This window comes from Nipponia nippon, unplaced genomic scaffold (genome assembly GCF_047370975.1).
Source record: "Nipponia nippon isolate SJK-2023a ecotype South Korea unplaced genomic scaffold, ASM4737097v1 scaffold_7, whole genome shotgun sequence".
In the NCBI taxonomy this organism is placed as follows: Eukaryota; Metazoa; Chordata; class Aves; order Pelecaniformes; family Threskiornithidae; genus Nipponia; species Nipponia nippon.
In genome coordinates, this window is record NW_028262391.1 from 18,171,006 (window position 1) to 18,198,926 (window position 27,921).

General features: G+C 38.5%; 1 protein-coding gene across 1 annotated transcript; it reads right to left on the bottom strand.

The window, feature by feature from the left end:
- Window positions 1-145: 145 nt before the first annotated feature.
- Window positions 146-27,653, bottom strand: ATP1B3 (ATPase Na+/K+ transporting subunit beta 3). The gene is made up of 7 exons (XM_087740123.1): window positions 27,368-27,653; window positions 18,027-18,155; window positions 12,849-12,956; window positions 11,088-11,275; window positions 10,655-10,705; window positions 5,837-5,923; window positions 146-2,481 (listed from the first exon to the last, which is right to left on the bottom strand). Exons 1-7 carry the CDS (start codon window positions 27,474-27,476, stop codon window positions 2,311-2,313), a joined length of 843 nt encoding a protein of 280 aa, XP_087596249.1. The 5' UTR covers window positions 27,477-27,653; the 3' UTR covers window positions 146-2,310.
- Window positions 27,654-27,921: the final 268 nt, after the last annotated feature.

The following is a 27,921-nucleotide window of genomic DNA, read 5'->3' on the forward strand; positions in this document are numbered from 1 at the left end:
AGTTTAAGACTAGACCCATTACCTACATGCATTTTACATGCTAATTTTGATAGTTGAACCCTTTCAAAAGTTTTTTCTTTCTCCCCCGCCCCCCAACTGCTAATCCTTATGTGATTAAATTAAAAAAAAACACTTCTACAACATCTAGGGAGAACAGGAGTTTATTGAGTTCTACCTGTCTGAAAAGTGCTGGTGAAGAGTTGTCATTTCATGCTTTGTCTATATAGATAAGTTGAAAGAGAAATTGTTGCAAAACTCAGCTCAGCTGAAAACTGAGTGTTTCTCCAGAACTTCTTACCATTCCTAAGTGAACACAAATGTGAAATTTTTTTTACATGAAGCTAGTCCTTTTCATTTTCAGATGCGACATCTACACTTTAAGTCCCCTCACAACTGTTAAAATACTTCCAGGCAGTATTAACATACAGAGAAGCAATTAGTCATATCTTCAAGAACCCAGGTATCCCAGCTCTAAAAGTGCATAATTTAAAACATTAGTAATGGAATATTTTGAAAGAACATTCTTATTAAGTATTAATGCATGCTATTATTACAAAAGTACCCATTGCATATTGTAGGAACAACAATTTTTCTTTTGTAGACAACAAAAAAGCATGCTGAATGGTATCAGATCAGTATAAATCTATTTTTAATGAGGTTCAAGACACTGTTCAAGTCCCATTAAAAGCAGCTTCCTCCAACTGTGCACCAATCTAAGCTTGCACAGGTGTTAAAGTTTTGCACTAATGTGGCTTAGCCTGGCCTCAAACATTTTCAAAGCAGGGCATTAAGACTGGATCTTGAATTTTAGTAATCATTCATTTAATTTGTTTAAATAAAATATTAAAAACCACTATAAGAATTAGGCATAAAAGCATGTTAAGTAACAAATTTAGGCCTAACTAGCAGAACATACAGGTATTTACACAAATGCTGATTTCCTGTGGTCTTTAATATTGAGAAGACATCAGAATGTGGACCATGTGCTCAAAAACACGAAGACTGAAACAAACAAAAACCCAGGGGAAGAGTAATATAAATCCCATGTCGGCACAACTGCAGAAGTTATAACCCAATATAATGGGTCAGCTCGGTTTAATGTGAGGAGCAGTCACGAATAAACCAGTCTATTTGTAGTCATTTTAGCAACTGGCTTAATGAAAACATTTAAGTTAAACTGCAAGTAACCCACTCCAAGTCAATAGGATATTTCTATAAAGTAGTTGATGACACCAATTTTCTAAATGGATAATGAGGAAATACACAGAAAATCCAAGATGAAAGAGCAGACGAAGACGTGAAGCATGTTAAAATGATGCAACGGAACAGGGCATAGAAATTAAACAGGAATGTTTAATCAAGACAATCCTTTTTTCTTTTTTTTTTTTTTTTTTTTTAAACAGAGGTTCTTCAGGAGATTTTTTACTTGGAAAATGAAAGCCTATTCCCACAATAGTGAGGCCATTTCTTTCAAGCAGCTCTGTTGTACAACTGTTACCAGGACCCTAAACAATTTAAATTGTTGTATATTGATATTTCTGAACTAAAGAGTTTTAAAATATTGTATAGATTTTATTTGTGCTCCACATATCGCAAGCAATTAACAACACGAAGAAAGATTCAATTCCTCAGCTAGAATACCAAACTCTATACCAAGTATTACATGTACACGATACTTGCACAGTGACAAGCACAACAAAGCACTAGTTGAGCACTTACTTTCAGAAATCCATACCAACTCTTGAAATCCATTTCAATTCTCCCACGCCACCCAGTCGACAATTTAAGGCATCTCCACACAGCCATCCATCCACCCACCCACTCCCATACACACAATTTACATTGGAGGTGTTTACTCTTACAAAAAAATCACTATGTCAATCAGGTACCATTTATTATTTATCCCTATAACTGTGTCAGCATTGAGATATGACAGTTAAACCAGTGTTAAATCAATACAATATTTACATAGCACAGCACATTAAGCTTGAGACACTCACTTGGGGGATAAAACCACATTTTAGAACAGGACAAAGGTCACCATTATTATGGGTTTGAAAACAGCTATTTACAGGTCCCTATGACATAACTATAGTCTGTACACTGTTCCAATGGGGCAGGCAGAAGCAGGATAGGCATTTATTTTGAGGGATTTTAAACATACAATTTGGAAGCATATTATTATGCTACCCTGAACGCCATAAACCACCCTAACATTCTCCAAGGTGGTCTCAAATCCTAGAATGGCATGTCCAGCTGATACAAAACAGACAACACAATGTTTACTTTGTGGAGAGTTTTTTACTCCTGCTATTCAGTCATCTGAACTTTGAAGGCAATTCGTCCCAGAAACTTGTCACGGTCATCTTCATTTTTTAAATTAGGTGAGCCCAGGATCTTACACTCAATTGCTATTTCTTCTTTGGTACTGTTGGAGTTAATTGCTAGTTGAACAGCCACTAGAGGCTGTAAATAGTGAGCCTAGTAAACAGAAAGATGGGGAAAATATTTGAGATACCAAAGTAAGTTAGCATTTAAATTAACATTTAATCCATCAGAACAGTTAAGAAAAAAGCTAATTAAGAACCCAACTTTTCAAAGCCCAATCTGACTCAGGTAAGACTTTTTTTTTCCAAGTCAGGTCTACATTCTTCATCCTGTTTCTTAACTAATACATTCAACATAATTTGTCACAGGCAGTATCTTCAAGAGGCATATGACTTTACTGCTTTCTATTATATTGGGTCCAATTTTTCTAGAAACTTCTACTTGAAACAGCCTCTGAAATGATAGTGTTCCTTCCTATCCATTCCATTGTCTCTTCTGTTTGTTTTGGTTTGTTGTTTTGGGTTTTGTTTTTGGTTTTTTTGTTGTTTGTTTTTTTTTTTTAAATCTGCTATAGAACATAACTTTTCTAGCATGGTTCTGAGTGTTTTTTGCCAAAAGCATGATTCAACAAATACTAGTAAACTAGCTTCCTTTCCACCCTATCCCATTTACTTGTTCAGCAACAATCCATTTTAAAATGTGTTATCTGTTTGATAGCTTTACACAGAAACCTTTCCTTGAACATTCTGACAGTACCCTGGGTCAATCATATTTGGTGGACAATTACAATTCTTGACTCCATTTCCTATAATAAAAACTAAAATTTAAGAATGAATGCAGAATTAGGTGGGTTTTTTTTGTCAACCCACTGTTATTTCTCAAGTCCAATTCAGTTAGGACAACTTGAATTCTCTTGTAAAGTGCCTATGAATTAAATAAGAGCTTGCTTATTATACACTGTTAAAGCAGCACTTCATCCAATATTCATAAAGTATCTCCATAATTTATTTATATTTTTAGGTCAACACTGCTGATTAAGCAAAATTATTTATTTTCTTGGTAAAAATTCATATGAGCCAGTGGACTAAATATGACACTACAGTATTATACAAGTATAAGCCTTAAATTTTAAGTGAACAAAATTTTGTGTTAGATTTTTTTATTTCCTTATTAACTTAAGGGACCTCTTAATACATTTCTGTTATTTTTAGGCTATCTTCTCTACCAAAGAAAGCACTACAGAATACTCAAAGTCTCTTTTACAAAGAATGATGGCATGGAACCCGATGTGCTAAAAATCTTTAATTGAAACAGATTGAAATAACTGCTTTCCTTGGATAGTGATTTTACTAGATGAGAAATGTTCCTGTGCTGCTATAAACTTCAAACTGAGAAGGGGACATGCAGCTAGGCAAGGCACCCTCAAAATTCTCCTGTTGCAAGGGTAATACCACACTTGAGGTACTAACTGGGTTTTCTAAAAATCAGAAATAAAATTCCTTTGTTTCCTCAGAGAAGTCTTCTCATCACCAAACTTTTTCAAATAGGTACACAAATTTCTACAATGTTTTGAAGACAGATGATATCAGAATGGACTTTTACTCAACATAAAATTTGGGGGGAGGAGGGAAGAGAATCAGCATCCTCATTAAGCACTACAGATCATCTAAAAAAGATAACATTCTCTAAGGTTAGGGAGTTGGGCTCATTGTGCTGAGCAGCAAGAGGCAAATAACCATTCTGGACCACAAAACTGTAGCTATTAGTACTTTTATGGCTCCTGCCTTAGCACAAGAGCAGCAAGATTAGTTGAATCCTCTTAACTTCTTTACAGAATAAAGTAATTCAACAATTCCACACTGATATAATATAAAAACTCTGTTGTATAGCCAAGAAATCAATCCAGTCCCTTGAGACCTAGTGAAACACCTCAACCTCTCACAACTCTTCTTACTGCCTCTTCTTTTTCACAATATACTATGAGAATTGAGCCTCACATAAGCAAGAATCCCTCACACCATAGCCCCTATCCCACATGCCGAAGTGAACATTAAAGGACATTAAACGAAAAAAAAAAAAATTAAAAGTAAAGCTTTTTCTTAATCACCTAAGTCAAGCAAGGAATAACATTGACTTTTGCCTGACTTCATTACTCTCCTTTCATAATCTTTCCTTTTCCATTAGGTTAGCAGCGAGACAGGAATTTTGTTAGGAAAGTTCTTCATCCCGCCTTTGGTACTACCTCCTGTGATCTCAAGGTCTACTGATGCTGTATTTTGCGTTTCTTAGGGAAGCAGTACTCTCTTTCCCTATTGTTTCATTCCAAGAAGGGGACAGAGTACGTACTGACTGCCTGTTGGAAGCACAGGTTGACAGTCTTTGTCTAATCTTGTACGTTTAAGAAAATGGATGGTTTACCAATTCAAAAAGTCTGGCAACAAAATGGAAAACACAGAACTACCCATAAGTAACATGAAAGCAAATGTTGAAGAAAAACAAACTCCTTCCTCATTAGTAAAAGCCATGTGAGGATAAAAAAGGTTATGTGAACTGCTGCAAGTAAGTATAGAGTACACTGAAAAAATAACTGATAAAGGAATAATTCAGTACAAAAATCACTTTGGGGAAATTACAAACAACCACTATAGATCTAACAGATTTATGTTTAAAAAATACTTTTATCTTCAGTGGTGAACAGTGAAGATGTTTATTAGACTAACTTGGTCAATAAGAGGCAATATAATTTTATATTTGATAGAAGGTATGGATTTTCTGTATGTAGTTATCACAAGTTGATGCAAGAAAAGAAAAAAATAACTAAATTCAAGTTTGAAAAGAAATTGGGAGTTTTAACTCTACATGTTCTGTGTCCATAAAGTAGTGAGGTTTAGGGTTTTTTAAAACATACGTGTTCTTCAATTAGATAAATAAAATTTATGTCAGAATAGGAGGATAGATGGAACAAGCAAAGAAAAACAAAGATATGAAAATTTTAAAAAGTTTTAAAAAAAAAATAATAATTTAAAAAAAAAATCTGCTACCTTGAAGTGCTTCTTCATAAAACAGAGCAAATAGAAAACACGATCGCAGCACCACAAAGCAATACAATCAACAATACCATAATGAATTATAAACTTAATATTCTATACATAATCCCCAAGATTATTAGAAACTGTACTGTAATCCGAAGAACCAGTTTACTTTTCCTGCCTTTCCCTGCATTCAAAAAGATTCCAAAAGATATCAGTGACCAAAAAGCAGCAGATGCCCTTAATACTGCTAGTATACAGCCGCTTCTTCACTAGGACAATGCCTGGTTTATTTCCTTATGTCTGCTAAAGCATATCTCTAATCTCATCAAGCACTGTGAAATTTCTGCTATGTAATATTCCTTATGAATACCTCATTACAAAGTTCAGACTTCAGAATCAATCTGATATTAGTAATTGTAACTGTAAACAGAAACAAAACATTTACAAAATTAAGACCATCATTAAGGCATACTTACATGCAAGCTTTTCCCATAGTATGGAAAGTACATTAAGTCAATCAAGCCTTCAGGAGGAAAATAATTTATCTCAACCATGCCTTCCTCCTGTGATTGGAGATAGTAACAAAATTAAAAGTTAACATCTGCTTGCATAAAAATGAATACAAAATTAGAGTTATAACCCAATGTTAAAGTGCAAGATCCCTAAAAAGAAGGCAACTGAGCTACAAACTCTTAGAATAACTTCCAAAATAGATTTATTTTTGGCAAACAGTTACATGCTGCACACATCTGCTACAGTAAGGATTATTAACAGTAGTATTTAAATTAGTAATCAAGTCAAGACAGCTTGCCTTCATGTTTTCCTTATGAGTCAAAGAAAAGAGGAGAAGGGAAGAGGATATCCATTGCAATGAATAATGTAACAACCACCAAAAAACCCCCATACATAAGCTAAAATCCCAAGCAAGCCTGTATATTTTGGTGAAGCAAGAGCACATCCATATTTACATTAAAAGATGAATTTCTGTTTAAAGCCAGGTTATTAAGCCTCTCAAATTTGGAAGAATACAACCCCTCACAAAGAACTATAGCCCCCTCCCTGCAATGGTGTACTATTCCTAATGTTTGTTCAGCTAGCCTGGGAATACAGGCTACCTAAAAGGAAACCCAAGTTTAAAATGGTGATATTACTAGAGTTTCTGTGTGTATCATCACCACGTTAGAAGAACAATATGCATGCCTTATTGCTCGACTTTCCCCTATAATCCCAAATCTTGTAATAAGAAGCAGCTACCTACAAAGTTGCTGCCTAATTTCTGACTAAGGAGTCACCCACTCTGTAAGATGTACAAAATATGTATATATGATTGAGCTGTCCCAGACACAGGCTACCAGTACAGTGATACCCAGACATGTCTCCCTGTATACAATATTCCTCAGGATTGTGTACCCTGGCAGGATGTCAAACTACCGCAAGTTCAAACCAGTAGGAAACGCCCATATCCAATGTGACTTTGTGTAATAAGGTAGACATATTACCATGATAAAGGGAAATGCCACTAAGCCCCCCAAAATGCTAAATGTATCTTCAAAACATCACTGCTTGTTCAGTGTAATTCACAACTTCAAAGTGCATTAGTAACTTGCATTGTTTTTTCTATACTACCATACACAACAGCTGCAATTTTAAAAAGATACACTACAAAGTTCAGAAGACAACTGCAGTAATAGAACTAAGCAAAAGAGGAACACAAAGATCAAAAAAATAGTAAAGAATAAACCACAGCTCAAGAATACCTTCCCCTCGCCTCCTCAAAAGAACACAAAATATGTTGTTTAGGATATGGCCACATTCTTGTTCCTTTGCAGTCTAAGTTATTGCAATTCTTCAAGATATGTTCATTAAGTATTTAATTAAGCTACCAAATTTAATTACTAAGTAGAAATGCGCTGCTTTTCACCATTATTCTTTATTTTATTTAAAGGTCATGCAGCTGAAAATACTCATTTTTTCAAATATATTTCCAAAATGCTGGTTAAGAAAAAACAGGATACAGAATAGCATAAGAAAGATAAATAGGATTAGCGCTTTCTGGAGCAGCTAAACACAAGGCATGCATGCAGTCATAAATATATACCCATTAGGCTACCAATGCAATAGCAGAGAGGTTCTGGGACATGCAACTGCCTGTCTCATGCAACTACTGTTGGGTTTGGGGTTTTCTTTAATAATTAATTAATCCTAATTAATATCCCTACACAATTATAAAGAAAACAACACCTAAATAAGCTGCATTTGCTGAAGGGATTCAAGAATCTGTCCATTAGTGAGTGTCACTTTTTCTGCTTACCATTTGCAATTTCCACAAAGCCTTGCAGACAGTCAGCAAATCTAAAAATCAGGCCACTTAGCTGGACAGACAGACTTCCACCTCACTTACTGGGTCTTTATTAAGACTGTGTCTTAGAAAGAATAATTTTGCAGATGTTTAAATAATGTACAAAGACCCAAGGACTGGTCTACAATCATTTGAGAAGAAGAAACGGTATCATTGCACAAGATAAAATTTACTGTGCTCTGCTCAATTAAATCACCTTTTAAGCAAAATCCACCTTCATCACTCAGATATTAAAGATTTCTGATGTAAAATGTAAAATTACTAGTAAGTTGCATTTGTGCTATGAACTGCACAAATATGCTCATATATTCTACGAAGCTAATATCCAGTGTGGGGTTTATTTTCAGAAATGCGTGTCACCTGGATTAAACTTTGCAGTACACCCTGAATTCTTTTAATCCACATTTACTGACAGCAACACAGAAGGAAAATTAAAAACCAAACCAAACCACCGCAACAGAACAAACCAGTTACTTAAAGACTAGGTGCATAAGAGAAGCAATAAAGAAGTACAAATGACCACTACACTTCAACTTCTGTTATGAGCCAGTATTTAGAGAACATTAAAATACAGTGGCAGATGCAATGCGATTATAAATTCCTCTGCAAAATGCACAAAAGCCTATTGGCTATCCTTCTCCACCCTTCTAGTGTGCACACAAGAGGGTCACAATTCACATCCTTGCATCAACAAGATCCAGAAGAGCCACAAGATATTATTTCTAGGTAAGCATTCACCTTACCCACTACAGAAGAGGAAGAGACCATTACATGGCACTCATATCCTAAAGAGTCAAAGAAATAAAAATGGAATTGGAAACAAGGCCTCATAAGCTCATGTGAAGGACAGCGTAATCGTTTAAGTAAGAGTTTCAATACACAAGGGGCATAACAGAAAGAAGTTGTTCTGTAAAAATGAAGCATAGACAAAAGGAGAAAATGAAAGTTGTTGATGCTGCTTCTTTGTTGATTACAGAGAAGGATGAATTGTAACCATTACTTAAACTTTCCTAAGCAGGTAAATCATGACGAGCTAGGGCAAGAATAGGCTAATTAAAATAGATGCATTCAAAGTGGCAAAGCCTGACAAATATTTTCCCTGGAAGTCGCTAAAGAACTAGTAAGATTATTAATCTTAAAATTTAAAAACACCACACTTGTGTAGATCAGAGAAATTCTAACTGGATATGGTAAAAAGCAGTACTTCGTACTTAAAGAAAGAGGATGCAAGAAAATACATACCATAACATACAATACAATTTATTTGTAAGTATCTCAAAGGGTAAAAAAATAGAGAAAAAACCCACCATGATCAACCAAGTTGTTATCAAACTTATTCTTTTGCTAGTGAAATCAGCTAAGAGGATAAGAAAAAGCATCGTCTGTGATTTGCTTAGTATATCTTTTACCACTGTCTCATAGAGCATCCATATAAGAAAGCTGAAGAAATACAATCATCGTAAAATAGGATTACCATCAGTATTTTATAAATCACTTGAATTAGTTCTCAACACATCACAAGGCATTTCAGGTGGAAAGGAAGATGACTGTCCTGGACCCTACTGGTGTTTTCAATAAAGACTTGCGACATGTAAAAGAAAATTCATTCATTGATGGCACCAAGCCACAAGTAGTTCACTTCAGAGAACTCGATCCCATTAAAATGATCATGAAATATTACAGAGGTGGGGCCAAAAATAGCAACATGAAATTCAAAGCTCTGAACCTCAAGAAATCACATACAAATACAGACTGGGAAATAACCAAAACAAAGATCTAAGTAGTAAAATGATTAAAATAAAGACTCAATGTATTACAAATGGCAAATTCACCTCAAGAGACATTATTACTTCCAATGTGATGACAGAGGGAAAAATTCTGTCATTAACAATACCTCAGCTAGAGGCGAACTTCTGTCCAGTTTGGGATACCACATTATGAAAAATGATAAACTAGAGAAGTCAAAGAAGAAAAGATTACTAGTAAAAGTAGAAGGAACTTAATTGCTTTTTCTAAAGAAACAAATAATTCCTCCAACAGAACAACATTTTTTAAGAATGGACACAAAGAAATCAGTCTCAAATAAGAGAAGGAATCACCTTTATCCGCAACACTGTCATGGGGAGATCAAAACTTTCAAAGACTCCACAAAAACCAAGTATTAAAATTTATGCCTACCACAGGTACCTAGGATGAAGGCAGGAACACTTACAGTATTTCTCTCATTAATTGCTGGAATTTCCCAGCCTACATTTTTATCAGTCACCTCAGGCTAAAAGCCATGACTCCATCCCCTGCTCAAGCTACTAACTTACCAAGGCTTTCACTGCTCCCAAAGCAGTCCAGGAAAAATATGCGGAAGTCAAAGTAATTATTATAGTTGCCATAAAAAATTCTGTGTAAATCCATTGGTACACAACAAATATGCATAGATTAGATGTTATTGTAAGTAGTTTGTACTTAATTTGAAGGCAACTTTTACTGGAACAGTAACATTAGTTTCCACACAGTGTCTTACCCATCATTTATAAAATTGTGTAAGGTGCACTTGCAGCATGGAGAAAAAATAAAAATATAGGTTATGAAATGGGAAAACAAAACACAACTCACAATAAATAAATTAATAAATAAATAAGACCACAAATAACATGTATGCATTTTCCTCGACTCTAAAGCAAGTCAGGTAGCTCAAATACATCTAACGATGAAAGAACAACAACAAAACCAAAGTATTTTAATAAGTACACTGAAGAAATTAAAGACACTAAAACTAAATTAGACATGAAGTAAGATGACAACAAGAAAAAATAAGTACAAAGACTAACAGGAAAGGAGGAGAGTGAAATAAATGTTCTGACACAGTATATTACTTCACTTTTCATCCTAATCACAAGGAAAATTAACTACACACTTATTTCTTACATTCAGAACTGACCTTAGACATACAGTGTATACGTGGCTCTCCTTCAGGCTTTAATCCAATTATCTAAAGGAGAGAAAGTTAAAATATTTATAGACTTTCTTCCCCTTTCCAGTTTTACAGACTGAATTTGAACTTTTCCCCCACTTAATAAGACAGAGTTCATACAGGGAGCAAATCTATATAGTGTCATTTTTATACGAAGCACAATTTTAGACTAGGACTAAGATTTAAAGCATTGTTAAGTTAAAGCTTAAAATGCTCACTTCATTTTACTCTCTGAAACACATGAATTGCTAGACATTTCCGTAAATTACACTATTCCAGAAATGCAAATATCTTGAAAGGCAAACTGAACGTGTATTTCAGTCCTTTTCTACAATCATTTTTCATACAGTGGTAGTTAGCAGCACTTATACTAAGAATTAAAAAATAAGTAGGCACTTACTCTGTTCACTTTCACAAGCACGCAGGGAGTTCCTTTAGAATAGCCAAAGGTCTTATCCTCCTTTCCAGAGCATTGTCCAAGATCAGAGAGGTTAAATCGACATGCCTTTTTAACAGCAACATCATTCTGGTCAAAAATCCTTCCTGGTGTACAGTTTATGTTTTGGGATTGCTTTAAATCATCATAGGCTATGAAACACAAATAGCTTGTAAATCGATGGTATAAAGCATACAAGTAGCCAAAAACCACAGAAGCCTATATAACATCTAATTTATAGTTGTTACTTGTCTAGGAGTTTTCTCAAAGGACTATTTTCAGAGCACTGTGTCTCTTATATCCATCTTAACAAACACTCACTTTTTCAAAGCCTATCAAGAACTGTCACTGTACTTGAATGAAAGAGCAAAAAGAGTATTACAAAAGAAATAATGCTGTCCTGTTTTTCGAATCGTATCAATAATCACAACTTCATTAATTTCTGTACATAAACGAATCCTGAGCTAATTATGTATTCTAAGCTAATAACGTATTATAATATAAACAATTTTTTACCTGGAAACTAAACCAGTTTTCCCTTTGCACATGTTTCTTTTATAAACACACAGGAAAACTTCAAGTATTTCAATGACTAATATTAAATTGCCTCTACATTTATATCAGGTAGTATAACTGATGTTGTACTAATATCTCAAATTGTTTCTCACTTTCTTGTGTTTCACAAGTACACAGATCACATTGTCACTAACACTTGCCTATTCACATTTTGTTGCCCTCCCTTACACCCCACCCCCAGCTAAGCATAAACAAAGTAAAATGGAAAAAGGGTAAGTTCATCCTCAATGCAAGAGTCCAAAATCCACTGAACTGCAGGAGAGGCAAGTAATCATGCAATGTAGCGTTCCTCCCAGGAACCCCTGGCAGAACTCTGAAAGAAAAGCCTACTCATAGAAGCTTTTAGCAGGCACCAAAACTATGAATCCAGACAGATTCAGGTATAGCTTGTGTAGCTAACAAAGCGACTCATGCACACAGGTGAGGTTTTACAGCACCTCCTCAATTCTGACTTACAACTTTTGAGGGGTTAAACTTACTGATATTTTAAATTGATTTCTGTATTTCTAGATTAAGCTTACATACAGGCACATATATAAAATAATGTATGGCTTAAACTAGCGATTTTGCCATCCTTCAGTCTTGTCCTGTGTTACCTTTCTCTCCATGTTCTAAACCCAATGTTTTAATATTTCTGCCTGTAAATACTGTGTATCAGGGCAAAAATGAATGAATTGCAATCAATTTAATCTTTGTGTGCCCTCATTTTTTAAACAGGCAAACACTCAAGTTCTTAAGACTAAAGGATTCTCACTCAGTTACCAAGCCATTTAGATGAAGACTGATCAGTTAAGTCTTGATAAACTTTGCCTCCAAATACACGACCTATGTAAGTTTACATTGAATTCTTCTGGCATATGTAATTTCTACATCTTGTAGTATTTAAACAACCATGTCACCAAAACACTGGGCGAGGACCCCAAACCCCATTATGTACTCCACTATTCCTCACGCTCAGACTCCCTGTCCAATATAGCTATTGATACTTACCTTTCTCTGTTAAGTATATACTTTAATAACATGCATGTCTAGAGTAAGCCTGAACTTGCATCAGTTTTCATTAGCAATTGGTAACTACAAGCAAAAAACAAAACTAATGTGCTCAACATTAAGACTCCTGAATTACCTGGACAGCTTTAAGTAACTTACATTCAAGAAATTTTCTAAGCGTAGAAACGTATTCTGCGTATGACTGGGCATCACTCTTGTTAAAGTAAAATTCCAATGCATTGTCTGGCTTTGGTGAAATCATAAGTCCTTAAAAAGAAAAAGTGCAAGTAAAGAACTAAACAACTTATCTTCCCTATACCACTCTAACCTACTCAAAAATCATATCCATAAATTGGAAAATATCTATCTGTAAAGAAACATCAATGTTACCCCTATATTCCACAGTACTGCAAAGTAGTTTGTGTTTGAAGTCAGTTATCAAAATCAACATTACATGAATCAATACTTAAATTCAATCCAATGTATAACTGCAATTGACAAACCAAACCCAAGTGATTAGGAATAGCAAAATCAGCAACTTAATCACTTTCAATCAAAGAATTTTACTGATTCACTTCCCACTTTCCATATTCAGCAAATTAAACTTAAAAAATAATTGAAAAAATACCCAAAACCAAAACCAGAAAGCCTCCAGTTAAAGCTATGCTTCAAAGCTTTAGGCAATGTAGACTGAAGCTATGATTGTATTAATCTCATAGAAACCCAAAGGGAACAAAGTATTTTTAAAAACTTTGTAATGCATGAAGATGGCTTGAAAGATTTCCCAATCAAAACAGACAAGCCAAGTTAATTGTTAGTCCTTTCCTTCTCCTCAAACAGAAAGTTTAGATGTCATCTGTTTCATGGAGAATAGAAGAAACTATCAAACCACTGCACACGTGTCACTTGAAGGGGTACACCTTAGTCAGGCTGCGGTAACTACGAATGCTCTTGAGCTGCCTCCCAGGCTGCCAGCACCGGACGCTGCAGCAGGCGGGAACCCTGACTGTTGCAGCGGGGGCCCATGGCTGGCTTCATTCAGCTGCTGGCTGAGGGTGCTGGAACAGGAGCGAGCTACAGCCAGGGAGCCAGGACCAGCAGCAGAAACAAGAACACAGAGTACCGAATGCTGAGGTCCAGCTTTGCTTTGAAGGATGAAAAAGGCAGACGCTGACATGGAGTTTGGGCCCTTGATAGAGCTGAACTGTCCTTCTTCCCAGGATATGGGTAAAGAAAGGCACAGAGTTAAATCTTAGGGATTTTTTTGTAGCAGGTGAAAGCAAAAGGCACAGTCTGCTAATACATACAGCCCTGTACCATCAGGACTTATCACTAACATGGATACCCAATGCTACTATCATTCATCACAGCTTCAGTAGCAGATGGAATAGCACTGCACCACCAGATATTGCAGAAGAGATTAAATCTGTTCAAAAAAGGGTGTATGATTGATTGCTTTATTCACACTACCTTAAGGTAACTCTTAGTTAATATAAATAATTAGAACACATAAAAATGCTGCAGTTGTGATTAACAGATGAGTGTCCATGCATCTGTCTCTTCAAGTACAGCTGAGAACTGACATTGCAGTTCCACAAAAGAAAAAAAAAAAAGAACAAAACCCCAACCTAATTTTTTATCTGGTTAGTTTTCTTCTAAGTTAGAATTTTAAAATGGTTTGATCAAAGCAAAATTTGGCATAAGGGAAGAAGTTACAATTAGTTGCTGCTGTAATTGGATCAGCTTGGGATGCCATGTAGTTTCCTATCCTCTGGCAAAACCAATTAAAACTGGATTTCCAAATGAATAAAATTTAAGGCAGAAAACAAAATCATCTCCCAAAATTAAAAAATAAAATAAAAATAACAATATACAAAACAAACATTTAAGAAGTGTCCTGACTTCAGCTGGGATAGAGTTAATTTTCTTCCTAGTAGCTGGTATAGCGCTGTGTTTTGGATTTAGGATGAGAATAATGTTGATAACACACTGATGTTCTAGTTGTTGCTGAGTGGTGTTTATACTAGTCGAGGACTTTTCAGCTGCCCATGCTCTGCCCGGTGCACAAGAAGCTGGGAGGGGGCAGAGCCAGGACAGCTGACCCAGGCTGCCCGAAGGGCTGTTCCACACCATATGACGTCATGCTCAGCATATAAAACTGGGGGGAGTTGGCCAGAAGAAGTCTGGGCGTCGGTCGATGGGTGGTGAGCAATTGCATCACTTGTTTTTCCTGGGTTTTGCTTCTCTCTCTCTCTCTTTTCATTACTATTTTTTTTTAAAAATTTTATCTCAATTATTAAATTGTTCTCATCTCAACCCACAAGTTTTCTTACTTTTGCTCTTCAGATTCTCTCCCCCATCCCACGGGGGCAGGGGGATGGTGTGTGAGAGAGTGACTGTGTGGTGCTTGGTTGCCAACTGGGGCTAAACCACAACAGAAGATAAGACTACAGTGGGAAGATAAAGTTGGGTAAGTTGTCTTAATGTGGGATTGTTAATACTTTACTGTAGCCAATCAATCAGGGTGAGCTTTTGGAAAGCATATAGAAAGTGCAATTAAGCAGCCCAGGTCTAGTAAGAATTCACCTATAGAAATGACCAACCTTCTCATCCGAAGGCAGAAATTATTACAAATATGTTAAATTGGTAAATAATAAAGGTATATACTAGAAATTTATCATAGACAAACATCTTTTAGATTATAAAAAAAACCAGATATAATTCAATGCTGTTTTACTCTACCTTTTTTGTATGATTTCCAATAAATCATAAATTCTCCTTTCTGCCTTAGCAGCAGTTAAATTATTTCCAGGCAAGCCACAACTAAATGCCTTAATGACTGCCAGTCCACATAAAACTACAAATACCATTTTTGACTGCAAATTACTTTGCACCATTACAGTCATCTTCTGGCCTCCACACTGAACTGGGATTCAACAAAATATAAGCTAATTAGTAACAGGGCTGAAAAATTGCTGAAGGGGTTTTTACACACTAAGGGGTTTGGGGGGAGAAGAGATTGTTATTATCTATAGCATTATACTGTAAATGAAGGACTTAAATGCTGTTTTTCAAAGTGAGTATGACACAGTAACTAAGCTAGTCATCAATGAATGAAACAATAATTTGAAGAGATTTATTGCTTCAGGGGAACTTCAAAAACATCCCAAGAGGAAGGAACTGCTCTAATTCCAGTGGATCACAGTCTGCCTAGAGACTATGGTGTAGGTTCTACAGAAAAAGCTATTTGAAGGACTGATGCATAGACTGTGAGAGATGCAGGATTTGGGCTCTTGTAAAGGAACAGAATTAGCAGTCTCAATACAGGATCACATCTAGGATTGTAAAAGAGATTAAATTATCCTACAATTCCAAGAGGGATTTAAAAAAAAAGGTTTTAAAATCATCTGGATTTGATTGATACTATATCCCAGTGCACAATGCAAGTCAAATATCAATTATAAAATAAATCAACTGTGAGATTTCCAAGTATGTTTAACACAAGAGTAAAACCTTTGACCTACACCATCCAGGTTTTGTGTGTAGAATTTTTTTTATAATTTAAAGTTTACAGCCAGGAACATGACATGTTTCACTGCAAGTGAAAAATGACAGAGTTAAAGAGCAACATTAAAACAGAAATAAACAATTTTATTAACTTTTATGTATGAGTAATTAAAGACATTGTTTATAAAAAGAATTAATTCAGAAATGTTATAGGAATTTTTAAATTAATAGCTGATTGTTGAAAACATACTTTTCAAACAAACATCCGTTATGACTTATTTAGAAACAAAGGAAAATTAACACCCTGAACTGCAAGAGGCACGAGAGAAAAAATGCCACTCAAGTCCAGTATTAAGTCACAGCTACCCACAGCTCCATCCACTACAACGTTCTGACTACCACAAAGGAAATGGGGAGAAATGGTCAACTAAGCCACCTTCTTTTTTTTCTTTCCCTTTTTTTCCCTTTTTCTTTTTTTTTTTTTTTTAAACTAAGCAGGTCTTTTTATTATTATTATTCTTTCCAGCATTTAGCCCATTCTTCGCTTGAAAAAAAAGCACAAATTCTCAAGAATCCCTTATAAGAAGAGGACACTTGTTAGAGAAGGCCTGAACACTACATCAAAACAAATTCTGTTCAGAATCCAGAGACATTTATCATGTTGGCCCAATTGCAACTTGCTCACACAGAAACTACTGTTTCATCTTAAGGGTTGATGCAGCTGCAAGATGCTGGTTAATTTTAAGAGGCCGGACTTCAAAAAAAGGAAAAAGTATTTTAAAAAATAATGTCATCTAACTTCCCAAAATATTAATATTGCATAGCCATTTAGTTTTGTTGTGTCTTAAACATAAATTTGGTCCCTAAGCCAAGTTGTTATAAAATTGGAGATATCTTATAAAATTTTCAGGTGGCCCAATCATTTAAGTTACCTATACAAATCAAATACTTACACATTCTCCAGAAACAGTAACTAGAAAACACTAATCTCTTTGGTGTAGTTAAAGTATGCAGAAGCATCTTTTAAATCTTTCAGAGTGAAAATCCTTTTTTTTTTTCAATATGGAGATACACCAAAATAGAGCCTATAATGACAGATTTTTGTGATTATTTAAACCAATCTTTAAGAAAAAAAAAAATTTAAAAGTAAAAAAAGAAGGAAAAAAAAGAAAAAAAAAAGAAAAAAGACAAGCACCTTAATAATTTCTTCTTTGTGCAGGGTTTTTTTTCTGTCACATATAGCTCTTTGAACCAGCCAACAGTGGCACTGGATGGGCATGTACACAAAGGAAGCAGTAGTTGCAGGAAGCAAGACACCGCTTTTAGTGGCAGCTACATGTTATGTGGACTTAGCTTCATCATAAAACAGGACCCTCTCTCTTCAGTGGATCCCTATATAATATGTCAACAACCCCTGGAATCCACAGACATTCCACGTCGGTTGAAAGCTATCTAATACTATAAGGAAAACTCTGGAAATGCCTTCATATCATAGTCCTTACACACTCTCGAGCGGATCAGCCCCATAGTACAGCCTTCCTGTACTTTCTTCAAAGTGTCAAGTCCCTGTGATCAATATGTTCAAATTCAACTGAAAAGAACTTAGAGAAAAAACAGCTAATGTTAGCACATACACACAAAAAGTTCTGACTGAATTTATGCTACAAACATATATAACTTGCCTCACACTGAGTTTCACCTTTGAAACCTGTAAGTAACTGAATAATAATCACAGTTTCCCATAGACAGTTCATACTTCAAACAAACTTTCAAATGAAACTTAGCTGTTAAACCAGACAGAGGTTTATGAAAAAATAAATACACTGTTACCTGGACTAGAAATCCGGTCACGATATTTTGGTATATCACTGCTCAGTGTCTGAAGCATAACCCACATTGTGAATGTGAAGAGCGCTGCTAGGAAGCCATAAAATACCAGATAGAATAGTAAGATCAAACCTGTAAAGAAAAAGCTAAAATTACTATTTTCGTTTCAGCTAATTCCATTACCTATTTTGAAAATCAAAATGGGAAATAAGCAATACAATGTTTGGTTTTGGTCCCTGTCCTCAATCTCTTGCCACTCCTAATTATAGCTATAAATCAATATGCCTCTAGCATACATATGTATTGCACAGTGCAGAATAATGGGTGCAAAAACGTTTTCTTCATACTTTCTGGCTCTTAAAATTTACAGGACATTTTGGTATCTCTATTTTTAAGAGAGAAGCATTAAAAAACGCTCTTTGGGCTACACAGAAAAGCTGGCAAAGATTACTAAGCAGTCCATTAGGAAAAAAATAGTTTTGCTTGTTTAATTATAGTTTTGTATCTGGAAAGGAAGGGGTTGCAGGGAAGACAAAAGAACGGAGTGAAAAGATAAAATTATTACACTGGATCCAGAAGAGGTAGGAAGCGATTGGTGCTTTAATAACATAGTTGATATTTGAGAGAACTCCACACAGAGCATTCATTCACACATACGTCCTGTTACACGAGACTTCTCAAGGTGAAAATGCTTTCTGCTGCATGTTTTTGAGAACGAACCAAGCCTTCTATTCAGCCTAATCAAAAGTCTTTGCCTCATACATCCACCTGCTTTACCACTCTACCTCGGGGACAGGGCAACGTTCCTGGAATTCACCAGCTACACAGATGTTACTAGCTTCGATTTGACAGTTGCTTAAGGAAGAGCTCCTCAAAACCTGAGGAAACAGCCTCAAGGAAACAGCCTATTACGACGCTGTACCTCTTCATCACTTAGCTGCAACAAGTCGCTAAGTGAGAACATTACTTAGGAAAACAGCTTGAAAACTTACTATGATGAAGTGTTTTTATTTTTTTCCTTGTCGTCCCGCCCCCCCCATTTTTCATTATAAGTGCACAGACACACACTCTGGATACACAGATCAGTTGTTTACTGACAAGACAAGGTAACAGACTTACTTTAGAGATGACAGGGACTCAGATCAGCTGCAGAGATTGTCAAAGAACTTTCTGGCCGTTTTCTCAGAGGTATGATGCATAACCCTCATTTAAAAGCCTTTTAAAATTTAGGACAGCTCAATTATTTTAGTAACTAAGTTTTCAAATAAGGATTTGTATTCTTGCATTATTTGGTTTTTGACCCGGATGGATTCATGTTAGTGTATCTCATTAAAGCAAAAAAATAATAGCATACTTTTTGCTACATTTCCTTGGTTTTGTTTTCAGAAGTTCTGAGAATATGTATTGATGATTACTATTAGCTTACCTTTTAAAATTTACATTTACCTGGAGATAGTTCCCAACTAAAGATGAAGCATACATACTATACGGATGAAAGACTTACTAAAAGACATTTAAGATTCAACAGAAATTATTTTATTAATCGAGTATACAATACTAACCTAAAAAAAGAGCATTTTAAGACTGAACACTTAAGGACACATGCACAGACATTGTCAAAAAGAATGAGAGCTATACAAGTATTGAGGATTTCAGATGCTTACAAAGAGAGCCATCTTCAAAACCTTTCTAATTCAAAAACATAACAATGATGCAAATTCAATTTTTATAAAATATTCTAGCTATAAGGCTGCTACCAGGAAGCCAAAGAGATAACACTCAGGTCAAGAAAAGCACATCAAAACTATTACGTAACATTCTCCACTGACAGTTGATTATATGAGAGAATCTACTGCAGTATTTTTCACCCTTCCATAGAAAAGGAAAAATCAAAACCAAAAATGACCGTACCCCAGTGATGTGTACTGTCCATCAGAAGATGACAGAAGGAAGCCAAACCCCTGGCTCCTATCCCAGAAACTACGCTTGTATTTTATACTGCAATATTTTCTAGTGTACTACAGCCCCCCGTAATCCATGACTGCTAAACACGCAAGTACCTGTATTACTTCTCCTGAAAGAATTCATAAAATAATGAGGTGGTTCCCAAATTATCTGTACCATAACATAAATTCTCTGCAGCAACCAGCTCAATGTTACTGGATTTTGGTTTGGTTTTAGTCTTCACTTTCACATATTGAGAAAGTTACTCACCAATCTGCAATATCTGAAAGTGATCAGTTATTTAAGATACTTTTAGGAACCACTGAGAGGTAAGATACAATGCAGTGATTAGAAGTTAAGTAGCCAAGTATGTGAACACAAGAACAAGCTTACTCTATAATGAACAAGACAGCCAGACATCTATTATAAACTATTTCTAAGGCTATTTAGAAGCTGAAAAGAGCATATAAAAACAAATAGTAGAAATCCTAATCAACAAATGCCATTACGGAAGTTGCATCTGTATTTGGCACACCAGCAATTTGCTTTACCTGTAAGCTTACAATTGCTTTAACTGAATCCAAAACACAACAATGATCTTCTGATTAATACCCAATGTATTTTCAGTATCACAAAAACAAACAAACCAACTCCCTTACAAAACCTTTGGTCAGCTCTCATTTTGATCCCTACAAGTTAATCAATTATTGAACACACTTTCATCAAGTTGTCTAAAAAGTACGCTTTCCATCAGGTGGCCAAGACATTCATCAATCGGTTCCAATGGAACAGAAAAAAAGTTTGACATTTAAGACAAGACAAGCACCTTCTGTGGCAATTAGCATAAAAGCAAGAAAGTCAGGGAAATCTTTTTCATTGAGCTATTTCAGAATACATCTGTATTTTAATTTCCAAAGGATGATGCCTAACTTCATCAGGTAAAAAACAAATTAAAAAAAATCCCTGCCCACTTGTTTATTACTGATGCGCATAACAGCACTAGGGTGGTGCATTTCTAAGCAGACACAGCCCTAAGTATAGCACTGCTTTGGGCCAATACTACCATAACATCTGCAATACTGGCCTTGGACTTCATTTTGAAGCACCTTGAAGAGCGGATCTAAGCCTGCTGCAGCTCTCTTCCTTTGCTCCCTCTGTCGAGGCAACAGTGCCTACCCACCTACACAGCCTCTCTGCTCCCACGGGGAAGGGGTCTGCTGGGGTCCTCCTCCTGCCAAGAGCTGCAGCAGGGCAGAACTGCTATGTGTAGGCAATCCCTGGGAGCCCTCATACCCACAGAGGGAGCGCCAATACTGGGGAAAACAAGAGGGACCCCAATGTCTAAAACACAGTGATCGACTCCATGGTGGAGACTGCAGCGTGAGCAGTCCCTTACGGAGTCCTCGTCCCTCCCAGCAACAGCATATCCACCGGGGGCTGCAGCAGTAACAGGGCTAGAAAGGCTGTTTCTATTCACGGCCCTGAAACTCCACTAACCTCCCCCAGTCCAGCAAAGCGCGCATGCGCGCGCACGCACACAGATTATTTTTAATCTTTATTTTAACATAGCTTGTAAATGCACTGCAAAACACTGACCACTAGACTAAACTGCCCCGTTTATGCTACTTTGCCACATTAAAAAGAAGGAAAAAAACAAACAACAAAAAACCCCTCTGCAATTTCCAACCACCCCAAACTGAGTAAGCTGCTCTTTGTGAGACTATTAGTATTAATTAACCTAAGCTAATCACAGTGAACAAGCCATAACCTGTCAAGAAGCTCTGCCAAAATAACTTCACGTAACACTGGATTTCTTGTCAGGAAACAAGACGTACCCAAGTAACAGTGGAAAGCTATCCTCCACATTTACTCCAAGGAAAGTACAGCTACCACATCTAACACGCAACTCAATTCAGCTGTTGCAGAACATTTTGCTACACCAAACCCTTCGAGTCTCTCTCAGTCTTTGACACTCGAACTGTCACACAAGGAAAACTGTCAAAACCAAAATTCTGCATTAAAATTTACCTAGTTGGGTTGTGGGTTTTTTTGTTTGTTTGTTTGTTTGTTTTTCTTTTTGCAGGGCATCACAGTACCAAAAACCCTTCATATCCTAATCACATGGATAAGCAACAGTCAAATCTGGAAAACTGCTATTTCTGAACCAACATGTTGGTGCCGTCATTACCTGGAGTTCATTTGCAAGGATCAAAACACTTCTCCACTATGAAAATTAGAATTTCTGACTCTGATGAATGCAAGATATCAGATACGTGGCCACCATTTCCATGATAAATACAAGCTTTCCAAACTTTACATGGGAAAAGTGATAAAAAGCATGTCAATCTGGCATAAACCAGATTGGCAGATCTACCCGTATGTAATACATAGGTAGATATATACAGGTATCAATATAAACACTCTCACAAAAGACATGGAAGCAACTATTCAACATTACCTGCAATAACGAAAATGAAATGCTGTCTTTATGGTTTGCTGGATTCCATGCTGCACTGATCTTATCACCTGCATGATCACTCTTCAGGATCTTTAACTAGTGGGATTTAAATACCTACGTAATGTTACTAGTGACTACCACCAATGCCAGCAACATCAAGAAGGACTTTTGGTCCACCTGCAGATGGATTTCTTTCCCTTAAACTAACATAACTATACATATTAGATAAGCACTAATCATATTTCAATTTTATTACCTAGACACTTGAGAATTACTGTTTTCCCAATTTTGGGGATGGTAGGGGGAGGGAGAGGAAGAAAGCGGTAAGGAAGACTTCAGGAAGAAATAAAACCTCGGTCCTGTGTTACAGTTTATTTCACAATAAGCCAGGGCTCCACATGTAACATGGCTAAACACTTCAGGAGACAATAAAAATTGTCAAGTGCAACACTTGCAAAGAATCACAAAAGCCAGTGCTTAATGTCATAATTAAGCATTTACAAGATTTAAAAAAAAAAAAAAACCCTCACTGTACCACCAGAGCTTGCTGATACCTACAACAAGAGAAGGCAAGCCTTCTTTTTTCAGAGCAATCTGTGTCATGGAAAATAAAATACTCTACTGATTTCTCAAATATTAATTTCTTATGATAGGCGATATCATGGAAAAGTTTAGTAAGATTTCGACTGCAGTCGTATTCCTGGCTGTGCAGGAATTTTTATGTGAACTGTCCATCTGCCACAATACAAAAAAAGAGCACCGTCTCTCTCCAGTTCACAACTTGTATGTGCAAGTGCTTCTACTGCAACGGCAGAGTTGTGCCAAAATGTTTAATATTACGCTACCTGTGAAGAAAGCTAAATCACAACAAAATCCTGCTCAAAACACTAATAAAAAACACAGAAGAATCAAGTCAGAAAAGCAGTTAAAACTTTGAACAGCACGGTATGTCCCAGCAATAACTCGGTGAAGACTAAACAGAAGTAAAACTGGATCTTTCGTTACGATGACTGACAGGACTGTACATCCATTGACATGGTGGAAAGCTTTCCTAAAAATAAGGTGTTGGGCTTTGTTTGTTTGTTTGTTTTAATTTTAAGCACATATTTGTGCACTGAAGGATACAGCTAAGCATTCAAAAGAATATTCAGTAGGTCTGCATTTCTGTGTACTTCAAGACAATGCCACCTCTACCTTGAACACCTTGACACAACTAGCTTTAGAGAAAGGCTTAAATAGGTTTGACGTGACGTCTAGTGTGACCATAAATGAAGTACTGCTATACTCTATATTGCCAATTTTTTTTTTGGCACAAATTATTTTTCTGTAACCTTGTGTAAAGAATTTACTGTCTATACTGTAAGATTATGAACACATTTGAGTGTGTAGTGAGCATCCCATTACAATACTTTCATGATGATCTCACTCTGTTCTTGCTATAATTCTAGGCAGGCACAGCGCCTTGCCATTACAGGCAGAGCCAGATGGTAATCTTCCTTTTACTTACAGGAAGGCCCCACATGGCAGTCTTCCAAGTTCTCCTTTCTTTGCCCTACCTGATTACACCCTGTGTGGAACCCCAGGACCAACTCTCCTTCCCATCACCTCTGCGAGAACTATTAGCACCCCTGATGCCTTGTTGCTGAGAATACCACCAACTCATCAACAGTTTTTTCCAGTATTTTGTGTCTCTTTAATATAACAAATGATTATGCCAGATAATTAAAAATGAAAGGGGTTTGGTGAGGGTTTTTTGTTAGATTTGGATACCGATTTGTGAAAGATTCAAATTGAATTATCCCTCAAGTCTGCAAAAAGTAAAGTACAAATCTCTCATTTTTTACAGCAAGAGGAGACTTAGTACAGGTTTTTTACCAAACTGTAAAAGGCAACATACCTCTGTTACATGACAAATGAGTATAAGAGCTGCCTGTGTTTGATCTTTTTACAAATCCTGGTGTAGAAATGCCAGATAAAGATGAGTACTCCAATGCCACAGCACTCAGATTCAAAGAATCACTGCCTTGCAGTTACAATGTACATAAGCCCCCAGGACTGCCTCAGACTAGGGCAAAACGTGCACATACTGTGAATAATTATTTAACGGTTTCTCTACTGCTTCTGTCTTGTTTCTGTGAGGAAGCTGTCTTGAGACAAGAGAAATATGCATGGAAGAATCAGAGCCAACTGAATTCTTATCATGCTGCCCCTGGAGACACCACAGCTGAGCAGACTGGCAACCAGAGCTCTCTTCTCCTACCTCCCCGCCTTCCAGAGGGGATACAGGCAACAGAAAAAGAACAATAGTCAGTGAGACCGCTCTAAGCTCACATCAGTACAGCAAGGGCAGAAGTAACACCAAATCCTGCATATTCTTCTGTGCCAACAGAGCCACTCAGTTGGCACTGGTGCGGCTGCACCTCGAGTGCTGTGTTCAGTTTTGGGCCCCTCACTACAAGGACATCGAGGTGCTGGAGCGTGTCCAGAGAAGGGCAGCGAAGCTGGTGAAGGGTCTAGAGCACAAGTCTTAGGAGGAGCAGCTGAGGGAGCTGGGGTTGTTTAGTCTGGAGAAGAGGAGGCTGAGGGGAGACCTTATTGCTCTCTACAGCTACCTGAAAGGAGGTTGTAGGGAGGTGGGGGTCAGTCTCTTCTCCCAAGTAACAAGTGATAGGGCGAGAGGAAATGGCCTCAAGCTGCGCCAGGGGAAGTTTAGGTTGGATATTAGGAAAAACTTCTTCACCAAAAGGGTAGTCAGGCATTGGACCAGGCTGCCCAGGGAAGTGGGCATCCCTGGAGGTGTTTAAAGGATGGGTAGACGTGGTGCTCGAGGACATGGTTTAGTGGTGGACTTGGCAGTGCTAGGTTAACGGTTGGACTCGATGATCTTAAGGGTCTTTTGCAACCTTAATGATTCTATGATTCTAATTGGTGTTCTGCGATTAAAAAATAAAAACCAAACAGAAAGCCACACACCACCCCCCAAACAGTCAAAGACTATAATTTACTTAAAATATATAATTAAGTTAAATAAGCACAATATGTTAATCACAAAATGCCAGGACAAGTAAATATTGATGAAAAAAAATACACTGACAATTTATAGCACTGCTGAACGGTCACCTCTTAGTGTCCAGGCTAAGGAAAAGGTATATAGCACTAACCACATACCAATCACCTAAACCACTTGAGAAAACTTCTTAATTAAGTAAAATTATTCAAACTGCTATCTAAGCCTATACATACTTTCTCAATAAGGAAAAACATGTTTTATCAAGGGAGCTGGCCATAGAAACTCAATTACCAGCTAAGTAGTATCAATTTCAAGTGTTATCTATTGGCCTTGGACTAGAAACATTTTAAGTGACTTATCCTACTAGATAGGTTTAAACAGAGAAGGTTGTTTCAACTTCTTTTTTTTTTTTTTTTTGAAAAAGTTACAAGCTATTTCTAATGTGCCCGCAGTATTTGTGCCTGTCAGATTCACGACACAGACTTCTGCAATCCATACACCCATTCACCCAGCCCACACACATCAGGAAACCTGCCTGTACAGAAAGATCACTAGACAGCAGGATAGTGGAAATTTCCTCTCCTTTGCTATTCAACTGGCAGAGTAGCTCGCAAGCTCTTATTTCCATCTGAATGGAGGAGAACTCGTGTCAGAGCTAGGGCCCTCTCTTGATAGACAGGAGACATTGGCACTGCAAAGAAAGCACACCCCGTGCACAGTCTGCTTAAGGCTCCTCCTCACTATTTCAACATTAGTATTCATTGAGATTGTGTCAAGGCCAAGGATGTATTGGCCTGTTCCTTTATGCCACGCTGAGATTCTTGTTGGTTTTGTAAGCACAACTATTAAGTATCCCAACTACATCCAAGTTTTGGGAGGAGACGCAGCATTTTCTGAAGTCAGTAAATATGTCCCACGAGGACTGAAGAAACATCCTAATATTAAGCATTTATACAACTGTTTAATATGAGAAAACACACTCAGAAAATCCAAATATTTTTATTGGAAGCGACAAGATTATGATAACATGCTTTCCAGCTCAGAGGAAAGCAATGGGAAGACTACCTGAAAGTAGGAAAACAAACACTGCCTTCACAAGCTTTACTGGACAATCTTCATTTAAAAGCTTCATTTAAGAAAAATAGAAGGCCCAGAAGCCCTACGTTGGAACAAATTTAGCACAGTGACGCGCAGTAACACACAGCGATCATTCTTTCGTGGACTGTCTGGAATTGGGGCTCATAAACTTTTTGGGTTTTGGGGTGTTTTTTCCCTCTCTGATCCGTCGCTAACGCCTGGAAGTACGAAGGCGATCGGCGCTCATTCATTCTCGGTCTCCTGCGACGCAGGGGAGCGGGGCGGGGGTCGGTAAGGAACGGACGGAGCGGAGCGGCTGCGCCCATACGCACGCAGGCTGCCATCAACCGGGAGAGAGAAGCGCGGGCGGGAGCCGGCCCCGCACCTCCGCGGCGGAAGCCCGTCAACAGCCGCACCGCGGCGGCCCCCGGAGGCCCCCCGCTCCCTCCCCGGCGGAGGAGGAGCCTGCCGGCCCAATTTGCTGCATTTGCGTACTGAGGCAGGAGGGTGCGTCAGCTCGGGACGCGCTCCCAGAAACTCCTCTTCCTCCCCCGACCCCCACCTGCTCCGGGAGGCGCCGCCGCCGCCCCCCGCTACCCCCCCCCCCCCCGCTGTCACGGCCGGAGCTATTTTTAGACCGGCGGCGGTTGTAACGGTTACCGGGGCGCGTGCGCCGCGGCCTCGCGGGCCGCCTCACCTGGCCGCCGCATCCCGCTCCGCGCCCCCGCATCACCGCGGGGGCCCTCCCGCTGCCGCCCGCCCTGCGCCCGGCCTCGTCCCCCGCCGCCCCTCGCCCTCTCCGGGGGCCCGGGGCGGCTCACCGCCTCCCCCCCGCCAGCCCGCGGCAGCCCTTACCCCAGCTCTTCGCCGTGCGCCCCAGGAACTCGCCGCTGTTAGGGTTGTAGACGAACTGCCGCCACTCGGCCATGCTCTGGCGGAAGGGCTTCTTCGCTTCCTTGGACATGGCGAGGCGAGAAGCGGCTGCGTCGCGCACCCCGGCGACAGAGCCTCCCAGGCAGAGAAAGCCGCAGCGAGCGCCCGCTCCCAACCGCTAAGTAACTGCTGCCGCCGCGGCGCCCGGCGGGAGAGCGGGCCGTCACGCAGGGACCGTCCCTCCGCAGCGCACCGTTCCGCCCGCTAGAGCCAATCCCCGCCCGCCGCGCGCCTGCCCCCTGGCGGCCCGGGGCCCCGCGTGCGCGCCGGCACGCGATCCTGCCTCGCGCCCGCTGTGGCGCCTCGGCGGCGGCGGCGGGCGGCTGCGGGCCGGCGGCGGGCGGCGAGGCGCCGCCGTCTCTGGGGGGAGCGGGGCCCTGAGTGGCACCTGCGGGCCCCGGGCAGCGGACAGCTCCGCCCCGGGGTCTCGTCTCAGGCGCCTGGCGGCCACGCGTGGGGGGAGCCCCGTGCGGCGG

Coding starts and splice junctions, on each gene's coding strand:
- ATP1B3 (XM_087740123.1), bottom strand. CDS start 27,476: ATGTCCAAGGAAGCGAAGAAGCCCTTCCGCCAGAGCATGGCCGAGTGG. Junction 10,706..11,087: donor TGCTTGTGAAAGTGAACAGA/GTAAGTGCCTAC, acceptor TCTCTCCTTTAG/ATAATTGGATTAAAGCCTGA. Junction 5,924..10,654: donor GTATACACTGTATGTCTAAG/GTCAGTTCTGAA, acceptor CTCCAATCACAG/GAGGAAGGCATGGTTGAGAT.